The sequence below is a fragment of the Tauraco erythrolophus genome, chromosome 4 (assembly GCF_009769465.1).
Source record: "Tauraco erythrolophus isolate bTauEry1 chromosome 4, bTauEry1.pri, whole genome shotgun sequence".
In the NCBI taxonomy this organism is placed as follows: domain Eukaryota; kingdom Metazoa; phylum Chordata; class Aves; order Musophagiformes; family Musophagidae; genus Tauraco; species Tauraco erythrolophus.
Genome location: NC_141468.1, coordinates 70,204,593 through 70,212,962, shown reverse-complemented (window position 1 = coordinate 70,212,962; position 8,370 = coordinate 70,204,593). Strand labels below are relative to the sequence as shown.

General features: G+C 54.3%; 1 protein-coding gene across 1 annotated transcript; it reads left to right on the top strand.

The window, feature by feature from the left end:
* The first annotated feature begins 1,452 nt into the window (after positions 1-1,452).
* ACRBP (acrosin binding protein) lies at positions 1,453-5,310 on the top strand. Its single transcript, XM_009984892.1, has 4 exons — positions 1,453-1,486; positions 3,696-3,911; positions 4,313-4,407; positions 4,969-5,310. The coding sequence occupies exons 1-4, from the start codon at positions 1,453-1,455 to the stop codon at positions 5,308-5,310; spliced, it is 687 nt and encodes a 228-aa protein (XP_009983194.1).
* Positions 5,311-8,370: the final 3,060 nt, after the last annotated feature.

Below are 8,370 nucleotides of genomic sequence, written 5' to 3'. Positions count from 1 at the left end.
ACAGACACTGTGACACCACTGTTCGGGTCCAATAACCAGGGCCAGCTCACGTAGCGAAGAAGGGGTCAACTACAGATGCTGAGGAGAGCTGCCTGCCAGCTCGCTGCCCTCTCATGAGCGTTTGGATGTTCTTCCTGCTGCACTTCCGTATCAAAAATGCCTCCTACTGAGTTTTGTGTAAGAATATACTGACTCTTCAAACCATTTTCTCTCCATCACCTTTCTTCCTAGTAAACTAAATGGGAACATAATGTAGCTAAGGCAGTTCTGTTCTGCAGGCGGAGGAAAAATGCCGCCTTCACAATTGGGCTGCCTTCTGCATCTGGAGTCCCGTTTATTGCCTTTACCAAAGGAGTATTTTCCTTGGATGCTCTCAGTGGCCCAGCCAGGCACACACAGGTCCGGGTGAGGGAAGAGATTTTTGGTCTGCTCACATGTTATCGACAGGTGCAGTCCGAAGGCAGAATTTCCTGTCCTGTGCTCCATAAAATGGCAATTTGACTGCCTCGTTCCAGATGGGAGTTTACAGGGCTGGCAGCGAGCAGAAAAACAACAGTTGAGCACACCTGTTTATGCATGAACACCGAGGTGATTTAGTCAGCCGACATGCAATCCCACTTCCCAGGGACCTCTTTTCAGAGCAGAAGTACGCTGCGCAGGAGTGGAGTTTGTGGGGTAGAAAATTAGGTCACCCATTTAGCTTTAGCACCACATTTGTGCAGTGGTATTTGTACAGAGGCATTTTAAGATGCTGAGGGCGCAGTGACATCCTAGAAATGCTTAAAAACTGCACGTGTGAATGCCAGCTCTGCAATGGCATTGCACCATTTTGGTCACATGGATTCCCACTAGGAACAAGAATAAAATTACTCATGACTGGGTGTTCGTAAGAAAAAGAAGTGTAAACCAGCATCTTTTCCTTCCGAAATGAGAAACAGACTGAACTGGCTGCGCAGTGGTATACTGGAGGAGGTATCATGCCAGAGGTGGGTTGCCCATCCCTCCCGAGGGCAGAGGGAAGACTTCCCCACCTGCATAATGCCACCGCGATAAAAGAAGGCCCCTGATAAAATGGAGAGCTGACATTTTGTTGGCTCTGCCTCTGCCTGGAGTCACGTCCCTCCATTGCCTCCTCCACAGTGGATTTGGTGGGCATCACCGCTTGGGGAGAGGCTGTTTCCAGTCCTCCCGGCAGCAGGCAGCGGCTGCAGGCTCTGATCCCAAGTAAGATGGCCTGTGCCCAAACTCAGGCAGGAGAGGACATGCAGGGAGGCGTGGCAGGAGGAAGGGACAGTGGGAACACAGGTGTTTGTGACGCCAGCAACCACGCCGCCTGCCCCAGCTCTGCTCGGAGAATCTGGAGGAGGACACGGGCGGGCGGGCAGAGCCGCGGAGGTGACACTCCGGCAGCGCAGGAGGCCCCAGGCTGTTACAAGCGCGGCTCACGGCGCCATGTCGGCCATGTGGGCTTGTCTGGTTCTGTCTGGTGAGTAGGAAATATCTCTCCTTCAAGCTGGGGAGTCTGACCAGGCTGCTCTTCACCGCTTCCCATCGCTCCTCAGCTTTGGCAATTTGGAGGCGAGAGGAAGAGATGGGAGCACCCTTGAACACCCCAGGTGCAAAGATTTCAGGTGCTTAAAATTTTGCCAGTCTCCAGCCATTGGAGCTGGTATTTTATTCCTCAGGGAGGGCCGGAAAGTAACCAAGGAGCTGGGGAGAAGGACTTGGAGCTGGACGCAGTGGGCAGAGGCTGGAGCAGAGGTGGAGGCTGGCGACGTAATGATGGGGACAGCTGAGCGCGTAAACCAGACACAAGCGCAAACACAGAGATCTGGTCGTGGCCCAGAAGGCAAAAAGGGAAGAGCTAGCCAGGTGAAGTGACAGGGCAGGCAGGAGAAAGAGGTCTGAGAGAGGACCTGCATTAAAGACAAACAGAAAGGTATAGGGATGGAAGACATGCATAGAAAGGCCAGGTTGCTGTGGCCACATCCTGGTGGGAGACCACGGAGGGGTCCCATATCCCCCAGTCTCCTCACTCCCCTGCTTTCTGCAAACCTGCACGCAGTCCCCTGGCAAAGCATGGTGCTCTCGTCTCATACTGCCTGATCGAGTGCTCGATAACCCCCACTGTCCTCTCAGGGGAGAAAGTTACACGCTTCTGTTTGCATCTGCAGACACATAGGTGCTAGTAAGATAGAAGCCACGAGGAAGTTTTTAAGTCTTTTTTTACCCAAAGGGGAAAAAAAAACCACATCTTGGGTTAAGAGACTATTACAGAGGTTGCAAAGTCAACCTCTGAGCATGCCATTTTACAACCCGAGATTCGTTACCCCCGTGCATGGATGTAGTAACCCAGCTCTCTAATTACCTGGCTTTTTCACATGGGTTTTGGCTTCTTTAGCTCCTGGATGGACACCACCTTTCTAATAAGCTGCTATTCAGTCTGTTGTGTCACGCTTATTGTTCAGTGTTTGACACTCCGATTTATTTACTGATCCCATTTGAATTCTGCTATAGATAGAATGACTCATTTCCTCATGAACTTTTTACATACTCTATCTTTTAGTCCTTCACAGCTATTAATTGGATTATAGTGATTTTGCAAATGGCAAAATGACGGCAGAGAGGAATTAAAGTCAAAAACATCCTCTACTTTTAGAATCTGAGATATCTCAGCCCTGTTTTCTCAGAGTACGTATGCTAATGTAGCACACACGTGCCATTCAAAGACACCACACACAGACTCCAAAACTGCAAGAGAGCTCAGCCTTCCCGTAAATGGCAACCCACAAGGTAAGGAAAATGCCATTAATAACACGCTAAGAAACGTGGTACTTGCCTCTGTGGTGTAGCCAGGAATAAAACCTTCTTCTTGGAAGGGTATCCACAAAACTACCCTTGCCCTTCCAGCATCTATTGACTCATTCTTCCATGCACCTTCCAAGCTGTGGGAAACGAGGCAGATATCCTGAATATACTAAGTGCCTCACCCCAGCAACTGATTCCCTGCCAGAGCAGGTCCAGTCTCTACGCTGAAGGAGCTGCAAGTCCAAAGGAAAGGAGAGTAGGTTGCTGTGTACTTGAACAATGTATAAAAAGCATATGTGAGAGGAGGTGAAATTAAGACTGCACATGAAGCTTTTATCTGGACACATCTAACCTCCAAATGTTTGATTTCATAATGATCTTTACAGGGAAGAACTGGCTTTAAGTTTTGTATAAGGGTTCAGTGAATGCTTGGACCATTGTAAGGGCATACACATATCCACTGGGGTACGTTCCAGGAACTCAAGGGGTCTGGATCCATTTACCCAGAGGAAGAGAATTAGCAGAGGCTAAAATCTTGAAAGGAAACAGTCTCCTTGCTCCAGCCCTGATAGCAAAGCTACATTCCCAGTTTCAGACATGACTTCCAAGACATTTCTCACAGTTCAAGATTTGAATCTCCAGAACTTTGGTCAAGATCCCTCAGCCATGTACTGTCTCCAAAATCCTACACTCCTTTCAACATGGACAGAACAGGTTTTCCTCAGGTCTAGACCCCCATCTTGAGCCTGTTACTGCATTTCCCATGTGCTGGATCCTGCACTCAGAGAAGGCAAGAGAGATCTGGGTTCAGCCGTCCAGCTCTTCTCAGTGTGCTGTGGTTAGCATTCCTGTTTCCTTCTGACTCTCTGCATGTTCTTTTTCACCAGTGCTCTTGGGTTGGGGCTGCATAGCCGGCCCTTCAGGTGGGAAGGCGCAGCAGCTGGGAACGCCACTCTCTGACCAGGAGTACCGTCAGTTCTTCAGGTTCCTCCGGCCTGCCCACCGTGCCAGCTCTGCCTGCCTCCTTCGTGCGCTGTACGGCTGCCAGAACCCCCTGGTCCAGAGACTGGACGAGTACGAAAACCACGGAGTCGTCCCTGAGGGTAAAGCCAACCGTGACTCCCAAGGGCAGGCAGATGGATGGAGATCCTGCACGGCCAGCCCTGGACCTGATTGCTGGGAGGGGACAGAGACTCGTGAGATGGGGAGGGGAGCAGGTGGGTAGGAATCTTGCAGCGAGGAGAAAACATCTGCTCGTGAGCATCCTTCCTCGCACTTGATCACACCTACATGTGTCCCTAGGGCCAGCGTCCTCTCATGCCTTGGGTCATGGAGATGACCAAGAAGCGGTGGAGATTCTCACTGACGTTCAGGGAGGCCCCCAAATAGCATGGGGGTTTTCAGGGAGGCATGTCATTTGGCAGTGAAGTTTTTGCTGAGAGCTGATGGGACCCCAGCACTGCAGTTTATCACTGAGTATGTGTCTTTATTTGCCTCTTTCTAGGGCCCATATGCTCCGAACTGCGAGGAGCTCCTTTCTTCCCTGACTTCTGCACCTTTTCTTTTTATCGCTGTACTAGGAAAAGGTACTTCATTAAGGTGAGTTATTTAGCTGTTTCCTGAAGACCATGCTGTGTTCTGGGCAATGATCAGGCAAAAGGGAGAGCCCTGAAAATGAAGAAGAGGGAAAACAGGAGGCTAAAAGACAGGGATGATAGAAGAGAGCAATGGGCAGCCCACCTTCCAGGGGCACTTGCACCAAGCTGACTAGCTTACACAGATGGCACTTACAGCCACTTGCCAAAAAGGAGACTTTGGGGAAGGTCTTCTTGAAGAAAATGAACCTCTGAGGACCACCTTAGCCCTTATCTCCAGGTCTCACTCCCAAGCAGGACGAGACAATCTAGGCTACTGCAGGAGAAAGGGTGATTCATGGGAAGGAAAGTAAAGAGAAAGACAACTGGGAGTCACGGGAAGAGACTTATGGAGAGACTTGACAAGGAAAAGAGATAAAGGTTTCTCTCGTGTCTTGGAGGCATCTTTGTAGAGAATGGGAAAGATTGGATTGTGAGACGAGTGCTCACCCCACAGAACAGAGGGGTGGCTAGGTGCCTGATCCCCAGGCCCGCCGCCTCCACAGAGGTGTGTTTTCTCTTCCAGAGGACTGCATGCCCAGGAGAGACTAAGGCACGAGCCTTCAACGACATGACCATGAGCACTGATGCCATGTTGTCCGGCATCTTCAGTCCCCAGACCCTTTTTCCCATGTCTCCCACAACTGCCCAGCCAGCCAGTGGCCAGCAGCAAGGACAGCTGCCCACCAGTGACATCCAAGATCTCCTCCTGAGGCTACAAGATACCCATGTGCAGAGTTCACTGCAGACACTGCAGCAGTTGTTGAGCATGGGGAAGGCAGTGGAGGAGGAAGAATTGCAGGCTGCTGCCCTGAAGCTGCTGGTGGCCCTCAACAATGCAAGTGTCTCAGTGGTCAACCAGCACTGATACAGGGCACAGAAGAGAGAAGTGAGCAGCAGAGGAGGATCAGCCATTGTGGCTCTTCTACACGGTGTCGAGTCAGACACGGTGTCTTGGGGATGTACGGGAAGACAGAAACAAGAGGAGTCCTCCTTCCTAGGTCTGAGACATTGTCAAGGTTGGCAGTGCTTCCCCAGGCCAACAGTGTGGGGACCAAGGGAAAAAGTCATCTTCTCCAAGTGCATGTGAAATAGCATTGCTCAGGATTCAAAGAGAAAGATGTTTTCCTCTCGGCTGTACGGAAGAGATACTGTCCTCTGGCACACAAACTGTTCAGCTGCTATGGTTTAATTTGGGAGATGCCTATTATTGAACGAGGCAAGATGGAAAAATAGCTCATTTTTCCTGCTTGGGCTTTTACCACCACCACTAGCTCTCTGTCCTGCGCAGAGAGATGGGATTTGTTGTGTCAGTCAATGAATATCATGGCAGAACACTAGCCTCTCTTCATCAAGTGTAGGTGTTTCTGCTCAGAAGCACTGAGGGAAGAATCTTCTTTGGAAGTATGTGTGTGAATATACATACACATATACACAAGAGGGGCTCTCTAAATGCAGGAAGGCCTTACCCTGCAAGGGAACTGCTGGTCTAGCATTCTCCTTGTATTGGCGTTTGCACGTGGTTGTCATCTACTTCTGACATAGATGCTATGGAACACACGGGGTAAATACTCATATTAACAAGCTCCTCTGTCTCTCTCAGAAAACAAGTCTGATTTACAGGAACTTTGGCTTGAAGTGCTGTTCCTTTTATGAACACTGGACATACCTGTAGGTAAAACCATGTAAAGCCATCTGGAGCCAGCACTTGCTGCTAAAAGCAGAGTGGAAACTTTTCAGGAACCAGCTCTGGTTTTCGGCGTCTCCACTCAGAACGAGTTTAGAGCTACCTCAAACCTACTCTAAACTCCAGTGGCTGGTTTCAGCTTTTAAGAGACTTCCATTAAAGTGAGAATCCCCTACTCGCCCTTCCTCCCCACAGGCCTTCTTGTAATCTATTCCACCAAGGGCTATGAGGAGAAAGGAGTCAAAGGCAACTCTCCCTGGGGATGGACCACACCAAGCATATTCCCACGGAGAGGGTCGGGGATGTCTGCGTTCCCTTTACTGTGCCTAAGTGACACAAACACACTTAAGTGAGATATAGGCTCTGCCCCTATCCATTGAAGGAAGGCCTTAGAAGAAAAGCTTCTCAGAAGAAGATCTCAAAATTACCTGTCCTCCATTGGTCCTGGGAAGCGTCATCTTCCCCAAGGCTGAAGGCAGGTCACGCACGGGAAACACGCAAGCCCTTGACCAAGAGCGCTTGCTTGCTTTCATGATGGACTGCCAACACACAGTCCTTACTGGGTGGGATCCCTAACAAAACGCAGCCTGCCCTGGCCTCACCCTGGCACACCAGCTCCTTCTCTTCCGCCTACCAAGAGCCCAAAGCTGCCCGATTCCTGCCTGCGGCACCAGAGCTTTGCGTCCCCTCCGGCTGCCCGGCCATTGACTGCTCCTCCAGCCCCAGCAGCCGGGCACCGCCAGGGCATCTCTTGCAGCAGCCTTGGTAGCCATCACCGCCCTCGGGTCCTGGCTGGCAGCCCACGCGTGGGCTGGGACACACGTGGGGCTGCCAGATTTGCCCTCAGGGCGCCGAGCGCTACAGATGTCCTACTCCGATGGCTCGGGCCGGGCCCTTCACGATGCAGCGCCCCGAGCCGCGGTCTCCGGGCCACCCTTTGGCTGCCCTCCGGCCGGGTCGGTGGGGGCCGCGGGGGCTGACGGCCGCGGGGAGTCGCTCCCCCGCGCCATGACCGCCTGCTCCGCGCCGCTCGGGCGCAGTCCCCCGCCACCTGCCCGCCGGCCGGCCCGCCCCGACCGAGCGCCTCAGCCCCGCGGGGTCCCCGCCGGCCCCGCTCCCCTGGCCCGGCTTCCCCGGGCGCCTCGGCAATGTCACGTCGATCCTCACCGCGACCGCCGGCCCGCAGCCCCCGCGCTCCCGGCCCGTTACTTCGCGGGGCTCCGCTCGCCCGGCCCGGCCCCCTCCGCCCCCGCCCCGGCGCCGCCCCGCTTTTGTTGCGGCGGGCGCGGAGGAGCCGCGCTTCCCCCGGGCGGACTTACCGGGGCCGGGGCCATGTGCGCGGCGGCGGGCCGCGGCCGAGGCCGAGGCAGCAGAGGCGGAGGGGCCGCGGGGGGCGGCGGCGGGGCCGGGCGGCGGCGCTGCGGGGCCGCCGTGCGAGGGGCGGCGCGGCGCGCTCCGCTCCGGTCGCTGCTGTTAACCCTTGTCTGCGCCGGGCGCGGCCCCGCCGCCGCCGCCGGGACTGCAGAGGAAGGGGGGTACCCGCGGCGGCGCGGCGCTGCCCGGTGCTGCGCGCAGGGCCGCCGCCGGGAGGGAGGTTTCCTCTCGCCGCGATGCGAGAGGGCGGCTGGGGAGCGATGACCCGCCTGCGGGGGCCGGGGGGCTGCGAGACCGGAGCGAGTCAGCGAGGGCACCGTCACCCGCGGCGCCCGGGGGTCCTCCCCGGAGGAGCTGGCCAGGTCCGGAAGGGAGGCGGCTGGGCGCGGGTGAAAGAGGGGCCGCGGCGCGGGTTTGCGTCGTGTTAGGCACGAGCAGCTCTCCAGAGGTGGGGGCGTTGTCAGCTCCCGCACTCAGGAATTGCTCGGGTCACATCTCCTCCCTGTCCAGACATAGGGCAGTCAAAACCAAGACACGAGTCCCAGGGAACCGCGCACCCTCAGTTTTCCTCCGTGGCCATGGTTCCCAGCACCGGCTGTGTTTTACCGTGACCGCAATTAAAACCTGGAGGGTTGGGAAGCACCAACGCTAAAGCTAAATAAAGCCTAGAGCTGCTTTCTGCTGCAAAATCTTGGTGACGGGCGATATGTTGTTCCCTGAGGACACTTTTCTTCAGGTGAGTTGAGGCTTCACTCTGCTACTGTGTCTAAAGGTTTTCTGAGATGCTGGTCACCACAGCATCTTTTGCTATTTGGGTACAGGTTAATACATCCCAGTGCATACACGCATACAGCCATGGGAAAGGAT

What these genes read in the sequence shown, in the direction of transcription:
- ACRBP (XM_009984892.1), top strand. Translation starts at nt 1,453, where the DNA reads ATGTCGGCCATGTGGGCTTGTCTGGTTCTGTCTG. An exon ending in GGCTTGTCTGGTTCTGTCTG is followed by an intron (nt 1,487 to 3,695) that starts GTGAGTAGGAAA and finishes CTTTTTCACCAG; the next exon opens with TGCTCTTGGGTTGGGGCTGC. An exon ending in CCACGGAGTCGTCCCTGAGG is followed by an intron (nt 3,912 to 4,312) that starts GTAAAGCCAACC and finishes GCCTCTTTCTAG; the next exon opens with GGCCCATATGCTCCGAACTG.